The 22,408-nt window shown below is 43.0% G+C and overlaps 1 protein-coding gene across 1 annotated transcript in view; it reads right to left on the bottom strand.

Moving 5' to 3' along the window:
• The window catches only part of LOC112252174 (C-Jun-amino-terminal kinase-interacting protein 3), a 74,969-nt gene that overhangs the window by 31,942 nt on the left and 20,619 nt on the right, over positions 1 to 22,408 (bottom strand). The window contains exons 3-18 of the mRNA XM_042322167.1: positions 21,830 to 21,900; positions 21,579 to 21,670; positions 20,895 to 20,918; positions 17,531 to 17,582; positions 16,411 to 16,636; positions 16,097 to 16,199; positions 15,877 to 15,995; positions 15,170 to 15,181; positions 14,446 to 14,463; positions 10,825 to 10,882; positions 10,210 to 10,362; positions 10,069 to 10,132; positions 3,531 to 3,682; positions 3,202 to 3,258; positions 2,585 to 2,755; positions 1,722 to 1,848 (exon numbers count right to left, since the gene is read on the bottom strand). Coding sequence (XP_042178101.1) covers positions 1,722 to 1,848; positions 2,585 to 2,755; positions 3,202 to 3,258; positions 3,531 to 3,682; positions 10,069 to 10,132; positions 10,210 to 10,362; positions 10,825 to 10,882; positions 14,446 to 14,463; positions 15,170 to 15,181; positions 15,877 to 15,995; positions 16,097 to 16,199; positions 16,411 to 16,636; positions 17,531 to 17,582; positions 20,895 to 20,918; positions 21,579 to 21,670; positions 21,830 to 21,900 — 1,499 coding nt within the window. The remainder of the gene's footprint in view (positions 1 to 1,721; positions 1,849 to 2,584; positions 2,756 to 3,201; positions 3,259 to 3,530; positions 3,683 to 10,068; positions 10,133 to 10,209; positions 10,363 to 10,824; positions 10,883 to 14,445; positions 14,464 to 15,169; positions 15,182 to 15,876; positions 15,996 to 16,096; positions 16,200 to 16,410; positions 16,637 to 17,530; positions 17,583 to 20,894; positions 20,919 to 21,578; positions 21,671 to 21,829; positions 21,901 to 22,408) is intronic.

Here is a 22,408-nt window from a genome sequence, read left to right as displayed (position 1 = left end):
GCCTGGGAACAGTGGGTTAACTGCCTGTTCAGGGGCAGAACGATTGTTTACAGACAGATTATTTCATTTACTTCGCTGTATCACAATTCCAGTGGGTCAGAAGGTTACATACACTAAGTTGACTGTGCCTTTAAACGACCTGGACAATTCCAGAAAATGATGTCATGGCTTTAGAAGCTTCTGATAGGCTAATTGACATCATTTGAGTCAATTGGAGTTGTACCTGTGGATGTATTTCAAGACATACCTTCAAACTCAGTGTATCTTTGTTTGACATCATGGGAAAATGAAAAGAAATCAGCCAAGACCTTGGAAAAAAAATTGTAGACCTCCACAAGTCTGGTTCATCCTTGGGAGCAATTTCCAAATGCCTGAAGGTACCATGTTCATCTGTACAAACAATAGTATGCAAGTATAAACACCATGGGATCACACAGCCGTCTCGCTCAGGAAGGAGACACATTCTGTCTCCTAGAGATTAGTGTAATTTGGAGCGAAAAGTGCAAATCAATCCCAGAACAACAGCAAAGGACCTTGTGAAGATGCTGGAGGAAACAGGTACAAAAGTATCTATATTCACAGTAAAAACGAGTCCTATATTTCGACAAACTGAAAGGCCGCTCAGCAAGGAAGAAGCCACTGCTCCAAAACCGCCATAAAAAAGCCAGACTACGGTTTGCAACTGCACATGGGGACAAAGATCGTACTTTTTGGAGAAATGTCCTCTGGTCTGATGAAACAAAAATATAACTGTTTGGCCATAATGACCATCGTTATGTTTGGAGGAAAAAGGCGGAGGCTTGCAAACCGAAGAACACCATCACAACCGTGAAGCACGGGGGTGGCAGCATCATGTTGTGGGGTTGCTTTGCTGCAGGAGGAACTGGTGTACTTCACAAAATAGATGGCTACATGAGGAAGGAAAATTATGTGGATATATTGAAGCAACATCTCAAGACATCAGTCAGGAAGTTAAAGCTTGGTCGCAAATGGGTCTTCCAAATGGACAATGACCCCAAGCATACTTCCAAAGTTGTGGCAAAATGGCTTAAGGACAACAAAGTCAAGGTATTGGAGGGGCCATCACAAAGCCCTGACCTCAATCCTATAGAAAATTTGTGAGCAGAACTGAAAAAGCGTGTGTGAGCAAGGAGGCATACAAACCTGACTCGGTTACACCAGCTCTGTCAGGGGGAATGGGCCACAATTCACCCAACTTATTGTGGGAAGCTTGTGGAAGGCTACCCAAAAAGTTTGACCCAAGTTAAACAATTTAAAGGCAATGCTACCAAATACTAATTGAGTGTATGTAAACTTCTGACCCACTGGGAATGTGATGAAAGAAATAAAAGCTGAAATAAATCATTCTCTCTACTATTATTCTGACATTTCACATTCTTAAAATAAAGTGGTGATCCTAACTGACCTAAGCCAGGGATTTTTTTATGAGGATTAAATGTCAGGAATTGTGAAAAACTGAGTTTAAATGTATTTGGCTAAGGTGTATGTAAACTACCATCTTCAACTGTAGATTGAGGGGAAAAAATAATTTGATCCATTTTAGAATAAGGCTGTAAAATAAAATGTGGAAAAAGTGAAGGGGTCTGAATACTTTCCGAATGCACTGTATCCATACTACATACATTTTACAGACAAAATGTATTTTACAAATAGTTATTTATTTGTTTTTAATCCCATCCTTCAGCTATGAGAGACGGTACCTGTTTGAAGCGTGGTGGTACGCTCCAGCCGCAGGCCTGCATAATGCCGTCATCGCGGCGCATGTGCTCTCGGACTTGCCGGTACTGTTCCCGGCGCTGCTCACGGCGAGCTGACACCGCAGAGTCGCTAATGAGAGACGCAACACCATTACTGGCCAGTCTAGAACAGAGGGTGGAGAGAAAGAAAGAAATGCGCAGAGAGAGAGGCAGAGAGAGAAGCGAAGCGTTAGCAAGCGCAACCAGGCTGCTGCAAAGAAAGAGAGAAGCTACAGCAGCATTGTGTCTTTTTAAGCAGTTAAGCTACAGCCAGCTCAACAGCCATGAGAAAATGAATGGAAAACAAAAGAACAGGAGTAGAGCGCAAAATAAGAAGCAATCACAATATGTGATCTGCACTTAACACTTATCATTAAGAACAATGCACAAAGCAGTAATATGAACTAGCAACCATACATCCTTTTGCACTTTAACATGAAGGCACATGCAAGGACACTACTAACTGATTCAAAATATGTTTGTTTTTCTGCTTATTATCATTTCACTCAAAAATATGAGGGAAAAAATGACATCACACGTACACATACTGTAGGATTACGCTTACGGTTGTGCAAACCCAACCTCTCCCCTACACGTGCATAAACAACTAACTCTACAATGTTAGAGGGTGGACAAGGGAGGGATGGAGGGAGGAAGGGAAAGAGGGATGGAGAGATAAGAGGGATGGATGGAGGGAGAGGGATGGGAAGGAGGGAGGGAGGGACAGAGATGGAGGACGATCAGAGAGATAGAGGGATGAAGGTATGGACGGAGACAGAGTGAGGGAAGAATGTAAATAAAAAGGTTGGTGTGTGTTTTTCTCTCACTCTTCTGGGAAAAACTCCAGGGTTCGGTTTGAGGTGGAGATCTGACACATGGTGTGGCTGCGTCTCTGGGGGAAGCCTGCAGGGGACGGGGACTTGTAGTGGATGTTGACGCTGTAGTACGGACGCTTGACTGGCGGAGGACTGGCCGAGGAACTGAACAGACGGGCGAAACTGGAAGGAGAGAAGAGAGAGGGATGTACAGTCAAAGTTTAGTAACAATTTCAATAACTGAACATTACAAAGCATACAGTACACAGCCTTAAGGTGTCCGCATGCTTCCCAGCCGAAACAGTTCGGAAGAGTTTTTGCATATATTTTGACAACATTTTGTGACGTTTTTGTTTGTTTTGGACTTCGGGTAGGGTTTTTCTAAGATCTCCTCTGCAAAAACGTCAAAATAAATGACAGATTTCTTGAGTTATCTTAGATTAATTTGGACTATTTTGAGTTGTCTCAAAATTTACAAACAGTACTATTGCTGCTTTTTTCTCGTTTTTCAAGCGAACATCTTTTAAGGGAGTAAGCGAGCACACTCATTCGGTTCCAGCCGAACTAGGTACTAGCAGAACTGAAGCATAATGACACCTTTATGCTACATGGCACTGATAACAACTCACAACTGCCAGATGGTGGATTTCTTCTTCTCCTGCATCTGAGGACTCTCCCTGGATGCCCTGAGGAGACAGAGATTTTGATTTAAATTTATTTGGATCTCTTTTAGTCCTCATTTGGTCTAATCTTCCAAAAGTCCTTAAATAGAGAGAGGCATGTTTGAGCCTGGTCGCAAATCTGTTTGTCTTGCCAATTTCTATGGTCATTGTCATGCTAAACATAGGAGATAAGGCCTGACACTCCTGATCATCTCTGTCCACCAGACGGCCTACAGCATCTCCTTGTACTGGTTCCTCTCCCCTTCACCCCTCCCTCCCCCAAATCCTCTCGTCACCTGATCATCTCTGTCCACCGGACGGCCTCCTGTAGTTCCATTAGTCTCTCCTTGTACTGGTTCCTCTCCATCAGGACCCTGGCCATCTCCACCCGTGTGAAACGCCGACGCTGCGTCATGGTCACATCCCCATCCACCATCGGAGACGAGTACTGAGAAAGAAAAGGAGGAGGCGAGAAGGGAGGAGAGAAGAGGAAGAGAAAGGAAAGGATGAGAAAGGAAGAAGAGAGAAGGGGGGAAGAGAGGGCACAAGTTGCATTCATACCCTTTTACACTGTCGTGCCTGCTGACCCCAAACTTTTCTTTGCTGGCTATCAGATATTTTATTTTTCACAACATTTTTAGAAGGCTAAAAGCAAACTATTCACTAGCAAAACGAGAGGCATAGTTAGCTCAACATGCCCCTAGGTCAGCGTTTCCCAAAATAGGGGTCACCTGATTTGAAAATGGGGTAACGAGAGAATTTCCGGTAGCCGTTAGATTTGGTTGTAATAAACAGAGTGGTTTCTGTTTTCTTCCTACAAATGTCTTTTGAACGATTTAAATTACAAAATATTTTGACCCCATCACTTAAAGATAAGACTAAGGAATGCATACAGTGCATTCGGAAAGTATTCAGACCCTTATTCTAAATTCGATGAAGTTATTTTTTTTGTTGGTCACTCTGACAGAGCTCCAGAGTTCCTCTGTGGAGATGAGGGAACCTTCCAGAAGGGCAACTATCTCTGCAGCACTCCGCCAATCAGGCCTTTATGGTATTGTGGCCAGATGGAAGCCAATCCTCAGTAAAAGGCACATGACAGCCAGCTTGGAGTTTGCCAAAATGTACTTAAAGGACTCTCAGATCATGACAAACAAGATTCTCTGGTCTGATGAAACCAAGATTGAAATCTTTGTCCTGAATGCCAAGAGTCACGTCTGGAGGAAACCATGCACAGCTCATCACCTGGCCAATACCCTCCCTACGGTGAAGCATGGTGGTGGCAGCATCATGCTTTGGGGATATATTTCAACGGCAGGGACTGGGAGATTAGTCAGGATCGAGGGAAAGATGAACAGAGAAAAGTACAGTGAGATCCTTGATGAAAACCTGCTCCAGAGCGTTCAGGTAGGTAGCCTAGTGGTTAGAGCATTGGGACAGTAACCGAAAGATTGCTAGATTGAATCCCCGACCTGACAAGGTAAAAATCTGTCCTTCTGCCCCTGAACAAGGCAGTTAACCCACCGTTTCCTGGCCGTCATTGTAAATAAGAATTTGATCTTAACTGACTAATAAAAAAATATAAAATAACAGGAAAACGGGACAATGACCCTAAACACACAGCCAAGTGAACACAGGAGTGGCTTCGGGACAAGTCTCTGAATGTCCTTGAGTGGCCCAGCCAGAGCCCGGACCTAACTCGATTGAACATTTCTGGAGAAAAAAATAGCTGTAAAAATAGCTGTGCAGTGACGCTCCCCATCCAACATGACAGAACTTGAGAAGTTCTGCAATAAGAATGGGAGAAACTCCCCAAATACAGGTCTGCTAAGCTTATAGCATCATATCCAAGAAGGCTTTAATTGCTGCCAAATATGCTTCAACAAAGTACTGAGTAAAGGATCTGAATACTTATGTAAATGTGATATAATAATTATTCTTTTTTTTTATATATTTGCAAAATATTCTGAAATCCTGTTTTTACTTTGTCATTATAGAAAAAAAACATGCCCTGTTAAGAACTCTTTTTTTAATTACATTTTTTTTAATATATATTGACTTTGACTGATCTATCCCTCTCAGCACTGCCTGGACTGCGCAAAAATGCAAATGCTTTCCGTTTGAGTTATATTAGGTTTTATTTTCATCGTTGATGAGGGGGAAAAAAAACTGTTGAATCCATTTTAGAATAAGGCTGTAACATAAGTAGGGCTGTTACAGTGACCGTATTACCGCCACGAGAGGCATAGTTCACGAGTCACGAGTTATGATGGCAGTCAAATTCCATGTGACAGTTTAGTCATGGTAATTAGGCTTCTCCAAGCTCTGTTGCTGCTGATGGTAGCCTACCAAACTTACTAACTGAGCTCAGGCCTTTCCTGCGATTTTTTTCAAATCATCATCAGAGTTGCATCATGCAGCCTTGGGATGTATTAAAAATCAAAACCTATAGCCCAACATTTCTATCACAACTAAAGTTACATAAATAACTCTAAATTAAGCATACCTTCTTCTTTGTTAACCGCTCAACACAGAATAGCAGCATGTGCGTACTCCCTCAAATCGTTTGGAGAAAATATTCTGTCTATTTTATTCAGCTATGTTCAATTGTATTCTTCATACTATAAAATAATATAAATAATGTTATGGAATTCTAAGCAAAACTTGTCTGTTAAAAATGAACTAGTGTAGCCCACAGCCATACGGCATAGCCAGATCAGGGCCTAACATAAGGAAAATGCAGAGTATGCTAGCTACTCTGTTCTTCTGAAACAGACTACATTTTCTTAATATCATGTTTCTTTAGACCCATCTAAAATAAATAATGGATTTATTGTGATGGTGTATATTACATGTTCCAAAGTTCTGCATCAGTGACTTGTAGGCTATGCGAGGAAAAAGGAGATGCTAAATGTGTTTATGTTAATTAACAGTCAATTAACGTGAAACCGGCAGTAATTTGCCTGACAATCACTGGCTGACAAAGTGTCATGACCGCCACACCCCTAAACGTAACAAAATGTGGAAAAAGTGAAGGGGTCTGAATACTTTCCGAATGCACTGTATGTGTCTTCTGTTTCCTTCTACAATGCTCAGAAACCACATAGGACCCATCAGAACAGAGTGGATAAGACCAGGCACTAAATCAGACTGGGGGAAAAAGAACAATCAAGATCATACAAAATTATAGCCTGATGATCTTCTGAACTTCCCAATACCTTTCTGATGCATTTCAGTCACATCAAACCATACTTCCTTCAGATTGAAATACTGTCAAATGTATAATCAGACTGATTTGTAATAGACTGTCATAACCCCAATTAAAAAAGTAAACTGCTGTTGATTACATGACTTTGTTTACATGGTGGGGTCGCAAAACATTTTTTTATATCAAAATGAGGTCGTGGGCCAAAAAAGTTTGGGAACCCCTGCCCTAGCCAATTTTAGTTGATTAGGTATGTGAAATGCAGTTGTGAATTGCATATGAGCTCAATTAGGATTGAGGGCTCCTGCAAAGGCATTTCTGTCAAACTAGCAAGAAAGCTGGCACAAGAATCTCAATAGTAATTTGGCAGGTGGCATTCTCCCAGGATTAACCCATATACAACAAATCTACAAATTACAACAAATCTAATTCGACATTTGAAAAAAACACTTTTGTACTTGCCTTTATTGCACTACCAGTTGCACTTTTTCCGTCTGTAAAATTAATTATGCAATAAAAGGTGCCTTTAAGCGCAAATATTGATATATAGTGAACAAAAATATACAGTGGGGAGAACAAGTATTTGATACACTGCTGATTTTGCAGGTTTTCCTACTTACAAAGCATGTAGAGGTCTGTAATTGTTTTTATCATAGGTACACTTCAACTGTGAGAGACGGAATCAAAAACAAAAATCCAGAAAATCTAATTGTATGATTTTTAAGTAATTAATTAGCATTTTATTGCATGACATAAGTATTTGATACATCATAAAAGCAGAACTTAATATTTGATACAGAAACCTTTGTTTGCAATTACAGAGATCATACGTTTCCTGTAGTTCTTGAGCAGGTTTGCACACACTGCAGCAGGGATTTTGGCCCACTCCTCCATACAGACCTTCTCAGATCCTTCAGGTTTCGGGGCTGTCGCTGGGCAATACGGACTTTCAGCTCCCTCCAAAGATTTTCTATTGGGTTCAGGTCTGGAGACTGACTAGGCCACTCCAGGACCTTGAGATGCTTCTTACGGAGCCACTCATTAGTTGCCCTGGCTGTGTGTTTCGGGTCGTTGTCATGCTGGAAGACCCAGCCACGACCCATCTTCAATGCTCTTACTGAGGGAAGGAAGTTGCTGGCCAAGATTTCGCGATACATGGCCCCATCCATCCTCCCCTCAATACGGTGCAGTCATCCTGTCCCCTTTGCAGAAAAGCATCCCCAAAGAATGATGTTTCCACCTCCATGCTTCATGGTTGGGATGGTGTTCTTGGGGTTGTACTCATCCTTCTTCTTCCTCCAAACACGGCGAGTGGAGTTTAGACCAAAAAGCTCTATTTGCGTCTCATCAGACCACATGACCTTCTCCCATTCCTCCTCTGGATCATCCAGATGGTCATTGGCAAACTTCAGATGGGCCTGGACATACGCTGGCTTGAGCAGGGGGACCTTGCGTGCGCTGCAGGATGTGTAGTGTGTTACTAATGGGGCGGCAGGGTAGCCTAGTGGTTAGAGCATTGGACTAGTAACCGGAAGGTTGCAAGTTCAAATCCCCCAAATGCTGACAAGGCACAAATCTGTCGTTCTGCCCCTGAACAGGCAGTTAACCCACTGTTCCTAGGCCGTCATTGAAAATAAGAATTTGTTCTTAACTGACTTGCCTGGTTAAATAAAGATTTAAAAAAATTAAAAAAATTGTTAGTTAGCATTTCTCCTTTGCCAAAAGAATCCATCCAACTGACAGGTGTGGAATATCAAAAAGCTGATAAAACAGCATGATCATTACACAGGTGCACCTTGTACTGAGGACTGCGGACAATAAAAGGCCAATCTAAAATGTGCAGTTTTGTCACACAACAAGTTTCAAGTTTTGAGGGAGCGTGCAATTGGCATGCTAACTGCAGGAATGTCCACTAGAGCTGTTGCCAGAGGATTGAATGTTCATTTCTCTATCATAAGCTGCCTCCAAAGTTGTTTGCTGATGTCAATGTTGTGAACAGAGTGGCAGTGGGGTTATGGTATGGACAGGCATAAACTAAGGACAATGAACACAATTGCATTTTATCGATTGCAATTTGAATGCAGAGATACCGTTCCGAGATCCTGAGGCCCATTGTCATGCCATTCATCCGCCGACATCACCTCATGTTTCAGCATGACAATGCATGTCGCAAGGATCTGTACACACTTTCTGGAAGCTAAAAAGGTTCCAGTTCTTCCATGGCCTGCATACTCACCAGACGTGTCACTCATTTAGCATGTTTGGGACAGCGTGTTCCAGCTCCCGTCAATATCCAGCCACTTCGCACAGACATTAAAGAGGAGTGGAAGAACATTCCACAAGCCACAATCAACAGCCTGATCAACTCTATGCGAAGAAGATGTGTCACGCTGCATGAGGCAAATGGTGGTCACACCAGATTCTGACTGGTTTTCTGATCCACACCCCTACTTTTTTTTAAGGTATCTGTGACCAACATATGCATATCTGTATTCCCAGTCATGTGAAATCCATAGATTAGGGCCTAATGAATTTATTTCAATTGACTGATTTCCTTATATGAACTGTAACTCAGTTAAATATTTGAAATTGTTGCATTTTGCATTTATATTTGTTCAGTATATTAACCATCATATAAAAGTAAACTTGGAGTCCCACGGTGACTCCAAGTTTGGTCCTCCCACTACGACTCGGGAAAGCATGCAGTTTGTTAGAATACAAATTAAATAAATTATGAACTTCTGAGTGGTGAAAGTCCACAGTGATGAGCTTAATGCTCCTTTCCAATAAATATCTCGTCTTATTCTGGTGACATGATGATCGATGCTTGGCTGCTGTTTGACAAGTAAAAATAATCTCACTATTTTGTCCATAATAATCTCATCATGTAGTAGGCTATTCCCGAACTGTGTCTGTGAGGTATTGGCCAGACTGCATATGCCAAGACCAGAGTGGGCACATTCGCTATATAACAAAAAATGTTTAGTGACAAAACCATCAGTCGAGTTGAAAATGCGATGGAAACCCATTTATATTGTATTTTTATTCAGTACATAGAAATTTAACTGCAAATTTTTTTTTTATGTGTGTAACGGATGTGAAACGGCTAGCTTAGTTAGCGGTGGTGCGCGCTAAATAGTGTTTCAATCGGTGACGTCACTTGCTCTGAGACCTTGAAGTAGTAGTTCCCCTTGCTCTGCAAGGGCCGCGGCTTTTGTGGAGCGATGGGTAACGATGCTTCGTGGGTGACTGTTGTTGATGTGTGCAGAGGGTCCCTGGTTCGCGCCCGGGTATGGGCGAGGGGACAGTCTAAAGTTATACTGTATGTAACAGTATAACTTTAGACCGTCCCCTCGCCCATACCCGGGTGCACTAAGTCACCAAGCGCAGCCTTTTATCAGCAACAAGTCAATTTGATGGAAACAAATCTCCAATGGAAACACATTTTAGAATATTTGCATGAAAATCTGTTGTCAATTGGATGGAAACCTAGATTATGACTCTATGACTGTGATATGTGGTTGTTGTATCTAGTTACTAATGCACTAACTGTAAGTCGCTCTGGATAAGAGTGTGTGCTATATGACTCAATGTAAATGTAAAATGTTTATTTGTTTGTTTGTTTGACTCACATCTTCCCCTCCTTCATCCTTGGAGTCCTGAGATGCTCCCAGAGTCAGAGCCTCTGCTCTCAACCTGAGGAGGCAAAGAGTCATAAGAGTCACAAGTCACACACACTATGCACGCACGCACACCCTCCCACAACCCCTCACCTCTTCAGCTCTTCTTCCAGTTCTTTAACCTTTATGTGCACTTTGTTCTTGGCGGTCCTAAGGGCCTCCAGTTCCTCTCTCAGCACCTCATGTTCCCCAGAGAGCTCGTCCACTTTGGCTATCAAGTCGTTCTTCACAATGTTCAGAGCATTTCTGCATGGGGAGAAATGGGAATCAATAATTGTACTGCTTTACTCAATAATCCTTAAACAAACCTTCGGGTGCCAACCAAAAGGCATTTACACTGGAAAAGGAAAACCTGTTGTGGGGGAGGGGGGCTGATGGGGGTAATGGGTTGGGGTTATCTTGGGTTATCTTGGATTCATTTCTTTGATTGTTTTTTGTACCTGTCACCTGGCCTCAAAAGAAAACTGACAAAATTAAATAAAAACACAATAAAAAAAACCACTTTCTCTCTATGTCTTATACCATCACTCTCAACACACACACACACACAAACATATGTTTGTGTGCTCTCTCTATTAAAAAAAAACACAATTTTTACTCAACCCTTGCAAAAGAACAGCCCCCGCTAGTAAATCTATCTTGTACCAAACCATCTTTAATGTGGAGCAGCACAACAAACAAGTGTAAGTTTACAACACACACACTTACTTGGTCTCCAGAAGATGTTTGTTCTCTGTCAGCAGATTCTCCACCTCCTTGCCCATCCCTGTGACATATTAACATTAGTGTTAGGATTGATTAGCACTAACAACACTCCTTCTAGCCTGGTCCCAGATCTGTCTGAGAGCACAAACAGACCTGGGACCAGGCTACACTCATTCTATAGCTCTATAAACACTTCATGAACTGTTCATTAACTATACATTTAGTTTACTTTTTTTCATGAACAGATTAATCGTCTTTGAATGTGAATTCTGGGGCTATTCAATGGGTTAATTCTATGCATGAACGTTTGGAGGTTTTGGGGAGAATCATGGTATTTAAACCAACTCCCGCAAGCTGAAATGAAACCAAGAAAAGACCAAAAGATTTCCGAAAATAAATACATATACAATAATGATGTTTGCTGTGACATGCTCAAATAAAAGGGGAATGGATCTCTGAAATTAAGTCATTCAACTGAAGGTTTTTTTCATCCGCTTTGTGACGGAGGTGAATTTGTGTGAAGCGTATCCGTGATTCTCCTGCCAATAGGGCGATTCCCCTTTAATTCTCTATTAAATAGCCAGGATTAGCTGCGCAAAAAGTAGGTTGTGACAGTGGCGCGAGAGAGGAAGTGTTCTACCCTCAGTTTGGAAGCTCGTTGAGACCCAGTTTGTTTTGTTTGTAGTAAAAAAGTGTGTACTGTAACCTTGTGGCAGGATCCATCAGTATTGGCTCTACTTAGGTCTATTGTTCGACTACCGATCTACGTTGGTCTCCTCTGTTTCTTCGTGGCCTTTCCCCGCCGGAGATCTGTTGGCGGATTGGATTGTCTGACTGACCGATTGACTACAACTTTTTGCATTCGGTATTTCATTTGTTTTGGTGTGATGACTTATGTGTTCAATTCAGGGCCGGCCATCCCATTAGGCAAGATTAGGCCGCCGCCTATGGCGGCATTTTGACAATTGGCTGGCACTCTCCATCACCCCTAATCCGGTACTACACCGCCCGCGGCACCCCAGCCACCAGCTCATAGCGTTGCTGCAATCCATTCCCGCTTCTTCCGAAATTCACTCCCACTATCATTGGTAGCTATGGTGATGTGTGTGTGTTTATATGCGATTTTTCAATTGTGAAACATTAATAAAAATGTATCTGCCAATTCAAGTATTGTATTTTTTTTATGTTTGTGTGTGACGAAGACGATTAATGATTCAAGTAATTAGTGAAAAACTCAGGAAACGATTTTTTTTTTTTTAAACAATGAGAAAATAGGCACAATCTTTGAACCAAAGTAATTCTCTGGTGAAATGTATCAGCATGCAGCACTGTCCATCAGCTGGTGTGGAGAATGACAAGCCTACTTGGACAGGCCACTCATTCGCCGACAACGACGAGCCCCCGTTCGCTGAGCGAAGAGGGCAAACCGGAGGAGCCCGAGCCATGCAATTCCACCGATGATGAATGCTCTCTGGCTGGACAAGAACAGGTGGTCGCACCAGGCCTAGCCACACCTCCAAACAATGCAAGTGAAGACCCTACTATCTTGGATCCAGACTCAGATTCGTCGCTCCCCGTCCCGGATGACAGTGGTGCTGCTGATTAAATCCGACTCCCACACAAAGAACATAAAATATCCCGGTGAGTGGCCAAAATATAGGAATGGGATCTTTACGAGATATGATAGTGCAGCCTGGGCCACATCATGATAAGGATGGAAATTTCCCAAGAGATGAGGGGCAACGAAAAATTTTGGTGGCCCACGGGGAGAGAGTGAAGAGACAAGTTTTTGCTGCAAATATTTTTCACACGAGTGCAAATCTGTGCTGGTCAGGGATGGAACCAGGGACTGGAAGAATCTGTGCCACCTCCTTAGCTCACATGAGAAGTCGCATGACCACCTAGATAGTTCCCAAAGGTGGAAGGAGCTGGAGATCAGACTGGTGTCCAAGCAAACTCAGATTATTTGATTTCAGGACCATGGACAGCTTCGAGAGAAGACATCGCTGACTGCAATGCAGCACCACAGCAGAGGAAAGAGGCCACTCTAGGTGGAGACTAAATAAATACATTGTTTAAACTGATGTTGTAAATAAACGAAATTCGTTAAGGCTGGGTCATTGACATAAAGCTTATTTTACCCTGCTCCAGCGAAACGGGGCCCACCATGCATTTATGACAGCAGTTGTTTCCAAAGCTCAAATGATCTTACTCTGTTTTACAGTTCTACAGAAATATCAAAATATATGTTAAATATGTTATCAGTGTTATTTTTATTGTAATTATAACAATTATGGGGTCGTGCCATGTGTGATAACAGGTGGGATATTATTAATAAGTAACTTGTTTTCCTACTATAGGTAGCTGGTTGCATAGTGATAGCAACATTGTAACTCTCCAAAGCAGGGGTAAAATATAATTGGAGCTTATTTCTTCATCCTACAAAAAATAAGTGGTAAGCCTACCTGTTTGACAGACACAATTATCCTATTCATTGATGACGGTATAGTCAAATACTCCAACACTGTCGCATGCACTGATTAAATACCTCCATGTCTGAGAAGGGCTTGGTGTGTTTGACTAAAACAAAGGCTCGAATTGAGTGATGGTATCACATACCATTTGTTAAAGAAGAGGGCACAAATTATATCTATTGTTTGCTTTATATTTTGAAATAAATACATAAAACGTATCCAGATTATATCAAGATTATAACAATGCTTATGACGCCTTATGGTAGAAACAAGCTCTAAAATGTCCGCGAAAGACGTGACTCCGATACATATGGGGATATATTAATTCCTGTATATGACAATCTGAAGCTAAACTGCAGCCTATAATATTCGAGGAGATAAAAAAATTGACTGCTATTCTGTCCCTATTAATTGAGCTTTTCTCTTTCTGAAAAGAGAAGATGTTTGTTTAAACCCAGGCAGCTTTTAGGGAAGCACTTCTGTTGTTGGGTTATACAACGGACTAGTAGCCAGCAGTTGAAGCTTACAGTTTTCTGTGTCAGTAGAGCCTCTGTCTGGGTGGAAAGGTAACTTTTGAAAGTGCTATGCTTAGATTCATGACTAAGATGTCATTATTTTTATCTCACCTAGGGCAGCAAAATGTCCCGGGCATTGGTGATTTTATCAATGTAATCCGATTGAAAATATTAGGCTATGTTATTGACATTTAACTGATTATATAGCCTACTAACCAGATGTGTTAAAAATTGTGTTTAATTTGCAGCATAGGCCTTTTAATTGGGCCGCTATTATGTTCTGTTCCTCTGATTTTTGTCTTGCCTAGGGCAGCAGAACGTCCAGGACCGGCCCTGATTCAGTTGTAGTGAAGACTACAGAGATGTGACACTTTATAGTTGTGTGGTAAAACTGTTTCTTGCAATCTGATTGTATTAATGAGACAGGGTTTATGCATCACTTTATGAAAAGACAATTGCGTGACTGAGGTCACTTGGGTTAACTGAACTCATTTACCGGGCTGGACTCTTTTAGGCCTGAGGTACAGGACTTTTCTTGAGGAACGCAGAAAAGACAAGACATCACAGACAGACACAACGACATGGGAGGATGAGCAACAGCTAGAGATGCTGAATAAGGCTAGAGGAAGCCTTACCGAAAAAATCATCACGGACTGGGGGAGAGGAAGAGAAACGGGGAGAGGGAAGGAAGAGGGAGGGGGGCACAGACCAGAGAGAAAGAGAGAAGGAGGGATGGGGTGTGACATAAAAGAGAGAGAATGCTGATAAGCACTTGTTATATACAAAAGCTTCAGAGAGTAAAAAGAGACTAGATCAACATTTAAAACAACTGTTGTAGCATGTAATGCCAGCATCATGTCATTGGGTAAAGCCTACAGGCACACAGTGGTAATTTGTGTCTTGAGAGGTGTGTATGTGTGTGTGTATGTGTGTGTGTGTGTGTGAGTGAGTGAGTGAGTGAGGGAGAGAAAGAGAGAGAGAGAGAGAGAGAGAGAGAGAGAAAGAGAGAGAGAGAGAGAGAGAGAGAGAGAGAGAGAGAAGAGAGAGAGAGAAGAGAGAGAGAGAGAGAGAGAGAGAGAGAGAGAGAGAGAGAGAAGAGAGAGAAGAGAGAGAGAGAGAGAGAAGAGAGAGAGAGAGAGAGAGAGAGAGAGAGAGAGAGAGAGAGAGAGAGAGAAGAGAGAGAGAGAGAGAGAGAGAAGAGAGAGAGAGAAGAGAGAGAGAGAGAGAGAGAGAGAGAGAGAGAAGAGAGAGAGAGAAGAGAGAAAGAGAGAGAGAGAGAAAGAGAGAGAGAGAAAGAGAGAAAAATAGAGAGAGAGAGAGAGACAGAGAGAGAGAGAAAGAGAGGGTTCAGATACACACCTGAGAACTCCCCTAGAGGTGTATCCAGCATACACAGGAAGGGAGAGAGGAAGCACAGAGAAGGGTCATGGGTCAATAAACTAATATGATCGCAATTAAATAAACCACTCATAAAGCTCTGTCAACTATACCTGGTAAAAGGAAGTAAACCAAGACTAAATCAAGAATAATTTACCTTGCCCTGTAAAATCAACCACTCAAATATATCAAATAAATGGGGACTGCAGCCATGGCGCAAGTGATATCCTAGGGTGCTTTGCGGTGCAGTGGAGGATGGGGGAGCTGCCGGGAATGTGAGGTGGTGATGAACATTTCGCTGTGTGCATGGCCAAGGTTCAGAGCTAGCCAGTGCTATGGCAACGATGACACAGCTGGTGACACAGCTGGTGCACTAAGCACCGCAGCTTACATTCCCAATGACTCTTTGCTTAGTGCAGACAGAGGTCCGGTTCCAGGGTGACTACATTTCAGACGCATGTCAGAACTCACAATGCTCGATAGGTGTTTAACATATCAGTTAAACACATTATTTGAAATGGCAATCTGACACCCGACTGTGCAGTCGATGACATGACACACAACCATTGGTTAATGCAATGCAACGTTTGCAATGTAGACAGCCTGGAACATGACCAGAGACTTGCCTAGGCTGCCTTCCAATAGCTAATTTGCATATACCCCACCCAATAGTCCTCTGATTGGCTTACCTAAAAGCTCAGCCCCGGCGTCAACATCCCCGATGATGTCAGACTTGGCATCCTTGATCTCATGGTAGAGAGAGTCAGTGTTGATACCGAACGCCTCATTCACAATGCCCTGGGAAGGACTGACACACACACTGATATTTAATCATTGCTCTGTGTGTGTGTGTGTGTGTGTGTGTGTGTGTGTGTGTTGTGTGTGTGTGTGTGTGTGTGTGTGTGTTACCTGTTTCCTCCACCATAGAGACGGGGGTCCACACACATATCCAGCTCTGGTGTGGAATCGATGATCTCTTGGAATTCTGACCCCTCGTCACTGCTACCCATACCTGAGTACAGATAGAATATCATACACACTCGAAACCATATTCACAAAGCATCTCAGAATAGGAGTGATGATCTAGGATCAGTTTTGCATTTTAGATCATAATGAATAAGATTACATGGACAGGGGGGACCTGATCCTAGATCAGTACTCCTTCTCTGCGGGACCTTATCAATACATGCATGGGTGTGTGTGTAACAACACGTTACACTCACCGATGCTGACATTCCTGGTTTCCTGGGAGACCTGCACCTCCATGTTTTTGCTGAGGTGTTTAGCACTCTTCATGCCGCGGCTCATTGGGTCGAACTCGCCGGGTGGGAGGAAGCCCTCGTTGAGGGGCGTGACGGTGGCGGAAGGGACGGAGGAAGTGGGCGTGTTGGACTTACTTCCCGTGCTACTGGGCGTGGCCGCCACCGAGTCAGACTCGGAACCATCCTCCTGGGGCATCAGAGGTCAGTGGTTAAAGAGGTTAAGGGGCTGTATTGTTAAAGAGGGGCTGCATCCCGATTATCCACCCTTCTCCCAAAGTGTCCACGTGCACACTTCCCTTCATGGATTTAACAATGGTGGAAACTCCCTCCAGACAATGTTTGCATCAAGCCAATGCTTTTAAATTAATGACGGAGAGTGTGCAATGCACATTTAGGCTGAAGGGTGGAGAATAGGGAAGCCAGGGTTCTTCTCTTGCAAGGCTCGTTGGAATGTTCACAATCTTGCACGTACACATAGTAACAAAGCATCACACTTACATGTGAAACGTGATGTAAAGACAGGTGCAAACGGGACGATAGAATCTATGTTATGTTCTATTATTGTAGAAAAAAGTACTTAAGTGAAATGAAATTACACCAATTTAATGTAATATTTTTATCCTAATATTAATGTATTCATCATATCTGTTCATACACTGTCATGTCTTCATTACACTCAGCCATAAAATCTATCGACAAGCACCACAAAGAAAAGCTCTTGGAAGACGAGGGACACATGCAGGCGTGAGGGATGTGTCTGGATGATTCTGATTGACGGTGGTAGTGGTGGGGGTGTGGCATGACGTGTTCTGCAGACGTGAGGTCCAGGGGGAGTGTCTGTGTGCGTCCCAAATGTCATCCTATTCCCCTTTATAGTGCACTACTTTTAGCCAGGGCCCATAGTGCTCTGGTCAAAAGTAGTGCACTATAAAAAGAATAGGGTGCCATTTGGGATGGAGCCGCTATCACACCTGGTAGCCAGAGGTGTAGCGGGATTGGCTGAGCTCGTTGACCTGCCAGAAGTCGGTCCCAGACCCAGGCATTATCATCCTAGCCCCCCCACCCCCCCCCACCCACGTACCATCCCCATGCCCTCTCCACTGGGGTACAGGCTCAACGACGGGGACGCTCCACTTTGCTGCTGGGGGAAAAGAGAGGGGGCGGGAGGAGAGAGGAGGACAGGAGAGTGGAGCACGAAACAAAGGGGGAAGAGTAAAGGTTTGAGAGAAGAAAAAGGAAACGGGGAGATAGAGGGAGGGGCAGAGAGAGAGAGGTGAGGGGGAAAAGAGAGGTGAGGGGCAGAGAGAGGGGTAGAGGGGAGAGAGAGAGGGAGGCGCAGAGAGAGGGGCAGAGAGAGCAGGAGATAATGTACTGTACATTAGGTATCTGGAGAGAGGTGAAAGCTAACTTTGGGGTTGCATAAGCATAAAACTGAAAATCCCCTGAATTAAGTACAACACACAAAGCCAGCTACTGGACAGACTGACACTAAACCAGACCGACATAATATGACACGAGATATCCATGTTATGGAGAAATGGGAGAGGCTATAAGGACACGCCTGTTGCCCAAATTGATGACGTACTGTATGTCACGCAGCTGAGAGTAAAGTGGAGGCAAGCGGATTGGTTGGGTTCAGTTAAGCTGGTGCGAATGACCAATGCAACTGTGTTGTATCGAGGCTTGCCGACTGGAGTTGCTTCCCACTGCGCAGCTGTATTACATGGTCAATTTCTTCCATCCCAATTTATTTTATTTTGAGTAGGATAACAGCCTACACGGAAAAGAATGTGTCAAATTGGTCGTAACCATATGGATGTCACCATGATACAGTCTACTGCTCAATGGGGAGAGTTTGCCAGCAACAACATTCATTAAAATGTTTTTAAAAAATTGCACCAAAGAAAACTCTGTATATATCAATGATGTCGCTCTTGCTGCTGGTGATTCTCTGATCCACCTCTACGCAGACGACACCATTCTGTATACTTCTGGCCCTTCTTTGGACACTGTGCTAACTAACCTCCAGATGAGCTTCATGGTCATACAACTCTCCTTCCGTGGCCTCCAACTGCTCTTAAATGCATGTAAAACTAAATGCATGCTATTCAACCGATCGCTGCCCGCACCCGCCCGTCCGTCCAGCATCCCTACTTTGGACAGTTCTGACTTAGAATGTGTGGACAACTACAAATATACGTGTCTGGTTAGACTGTAAACTCTCCTTCCAGACTCACATTAAGCATCTCCAATCCAAAATTAAATCTAGAATCGGCTTCCTATTTGGCAACAAAGCATCCTTCACTCATGCTGCCAAACATACTCTCGTAAAACTGACTATCCTTCCGATCCTCGACTTCTGCGATGTCATTTACAAAATAGCCTCCAACACTCTGCATCCAATTTGTTGAGTAGTCTATCACAGTGCCATCCGTTTTGTCACCAAAGCCCCATATACTACCCACCACTCCGACCTGTATGCTCTCGTTGGCTGGCCCTCGCTTCATACTCGTCGCCAAACTGGTTCCAGGTCATCTACAAGTCTTTGCTAGGTAAAGCCCTGCCTTATCTCAGTTTACTGGTCACCATAGCAGCACCCACCCGCTCCAGCAGGTATATTTCACTGGTCACCCCCAAAGCCAATTCCTCCTTTGGCCGCTATTCCTTCCAGTTCTCTGCTGCCAATGACTGGAACGAACGGCAAAAATCACTGAAGCTGGAGACTCATATCTCCCTCACTAACTTCAAGCACCAGCTGTCAGAGCAGCTCACAGATCATTGCACCTTAAATAGTGGGAGTGGGAAGTAGCTAGTGTAGCCAATATCAAGCCTGGGTGACAGCGAAAGCACATTTATTGTAGTGAATTTCACATAAAATACTCAGATAAAAACGTAATTATTCTGAATACTCTACCAAGTCCTGACTTCGGCAGACAAGTTTCAAATCCTCGCTGGAGTTTCTAGCCACAAGCATAAACTAGCTAGCTCGGAAGGGCTCATCAGGACGACTGCATGAACAAATTGAACCGAATCCATTCGTCTCCACTCGACTCAGCTGTGCGACAGAAACACAGACAGACCATAAACAGTGGGTGATATAGGAGAAGGTAAAGGACAAAGGCACAAACTCTGGGCCCATTCCATATTGGGACATACTGGGGGCAGGGGAACTTCTAGTCCAAGGAGAGGCTGGTTGGTCAATGGAGCCAGGGCAGTGATTGTCAGTCCTAGTCCTGGGAACCACAGGGTCTGCAGGCCTGATTCAACTAATCAACAAGACCCCCATTAGTTGAATCGTGTGTTAGTGCTGGTCTGGAGCAAAAGCCTGTATACTCAGCAGACCTGGGTTTTTAAATACCTGAAAATTGGTGCTGAGCGATTAACCAAAGTTGAGTTTTTTGTTGTTATTATTATAAACAACTAATTGACCTGCTTCAATTACTTGAATTCCACTTAGTTTTTAGTTTTTTTGGTAGCCGAACACCCCGTTTCTCTAGAGAGAAATCAAATCATGCACGAGAGAAATTAAGTCCAGCGCTATATGGGATGCTGAGCTGACGGGAGTTGTAGTTTTCATTAAGCAAATTATTCAAGTTCAGCTCAGAAACGTGGTAATTAACTACAATGGCCATAATCCATTGCGCCTGTTCTTTTCTGGTTTGGATATATTTTTACACCTGCTATGCTAGGTTAGATACACACAGACCGCATACGCCACAGCATGAGAGAGAAGATAGTAGACAACACAATAACGAGAGAGAGGGATAGAGTTTGTGAAATTATGCCTTATCTACTTTAAAAAACTAGTAAAAAGATTTCGTCAGACAGCTCTGCAGCATACTTAGGCATGCTAGCCTAGCTAGATAGGATGACTAAACACAGTACAGTATGGGGAGAACAGAGATAACGTTAGATGGTTGTCTGGTTGGCTGCTACTGCCTGAGCAAAGTTGAGATGCTGATTTTAAGGAATTAATACTTATGAAGTCGTCAAATAAAACTAAGTAATATACACAACTGAAATATTTTAATATTTAATAGCAATGATCTATTTTTCTATGTGGACCTGACAGAGACAATGGAATATTTCCAATGTTTTGACAATTGAATGTTCACTATTTTTGAAAAAGATCTAATCATTTTAATGTCATTATTTCATATTGCATTTAATGTAAAAAATAAATAATCGAACTGAAACGACCTCAAAAATCAATAATCGCTCAGAACTACTGAAATAAATACTGTATCTGAGCCTGGTTCAGCTTGCCTGGCTTAATAAACCAATAGAAAAGTCCCAAAAAGACTCAGCAAAAAGCTCTGAATATTTAAAATGATTTTCCAAGTATTTGTACCCGGGTCCTATACTCAGGACCAAGAATGACAAACACCGAATGAGATTGAGGGGACAGGGATGGAGGGGGAGAGGTTTTTGGGGTAGTGATTTACCTTTTCCTCCACATGTGGCGTTGACTGTGCAACACAGCAGCACGAGCACAGAGTGAGACAACGAGACAGACATATATTGATTAGAGTGAAGCCAAACCATGATACAACAGGTCACAAGTGGTGTAGTGGAGGGTAAAACACACGTAAATGTTGTTTACTGACCTATTTTATTTTGCACAAGCTTTTACCCACCTTTTGTGGAAAAAAGGCATTGAAAGTATAGGGAGCGTTACTTTACTCACCACAAACAGCGATCAGCTTTTACCCACCTGTTTTTTAACCACTACATCACTGGTCACAAGACAAGCTACCACAGACTAACACACAGCAGCACAACAGAAGGCATTATTCACAACACAACTACAGCACACTAAACACAGAACACTAAACCCTTGCACACTTAGTCCAAGCACAACAAAGCACAGACCATTACCTCAGCATAGTTGCTACTACTAAGCTATGCCAGGATCCATTTCTATTCTCTTCCCCCTGCACACACACACACACACACCAATACACCCACCTACCCACACTTTCCAGAAAGGTCACAACTAACTATATTATTTTATGTCTATGTTGTTATATGAATTGTAGAGCTTTGTCTGTATGCTGCTCAACGGATTTCCTCACTTGGGGATAATAACATTTTATGATGAAAATGTTCTTAAAAAGTCGGCCACTCACGTTCGTCCACTGCCTGGCCCTTCTGACTGGCTGTTGTTCCCTGCCTGTTGCATCTTGGACCTCTCAATATGCTCCACGTATGTTTGAATCATCTGACAGGAAGAGAGAGGATGAGTGAGGAAGATGGATGTAATTCCACTGACTTGGTTCTATTGCACCAGGCAAACAACATCATGATACAAACCTAGCAGCCTCTATGGAGTCAGATACTAAACTCTCTCATGCACGCACACACACACGGCTGTTCCTACCTCCGTGTGTCGCTGGTGCAAAGCATTGTACTCCTTCTTCATGTCTGACTCACGCTCCTCCAGACGAGTGACTGAAACCCAGATAAACAGAATCAGAGTCAACCAGCCACCCATTGTAACAGCACTGTGGGTTATACACATTGGGCTGGTGAGATTCTCCATTGAAAGTGACTATTAGTCCAGGACTTTCTGGAAATGGCTCCATATTGAACAGTGGATAGTGTGATGGTGCTCTCCATTTAAAGCTGGTCTGCTTTGAAACACTAAATGGTAGCAGGCCCGTTTTCTCATTGATTGAATATGTGAGTCCTTTTGCTGTCAGAGGCACTAAAACCCTATTAAGCCATATTAACCACAAGAACATGCACTGGCTCATCCGGACATGGTGGGTTAGTGTAAAACGGGCTATATTGTATCCTTGAATACTACATGCAAAGCTCTTCATGGTGCAAAACCAATGTGTGCTAGTAGGCTATGTTTAGTCCTCCACATCGTAGGTAGACAATCACTATGTGCTAGGCTATACACTTTGTGCTTGGCTGTCAATAGTGTACCATCACATTGTGCTAGTTATGAGTA

Source organism: Oncorhynchus tshawytscha, linkage group LG01 (assembly GCF_018296145.1).
Source record: "Oncorhynchus tshawytscha isolate Ot180627B linkage group LG01, Otsh_v2.0, whole genome shotgun sequence".
Classification (NCBI taxonomy): domain Eukaryota; kingdom Metazoa; phylum Chordata; class Actinopteri; order Salmoniformes; family Salmonidae; genus Oncorhynchus; species Oncorhynchus tshawytscha.
Note: the sequence above shows the minus strand (reverse complement) of the source record. Positions and strands in the feature narration are given on the sequence as shown.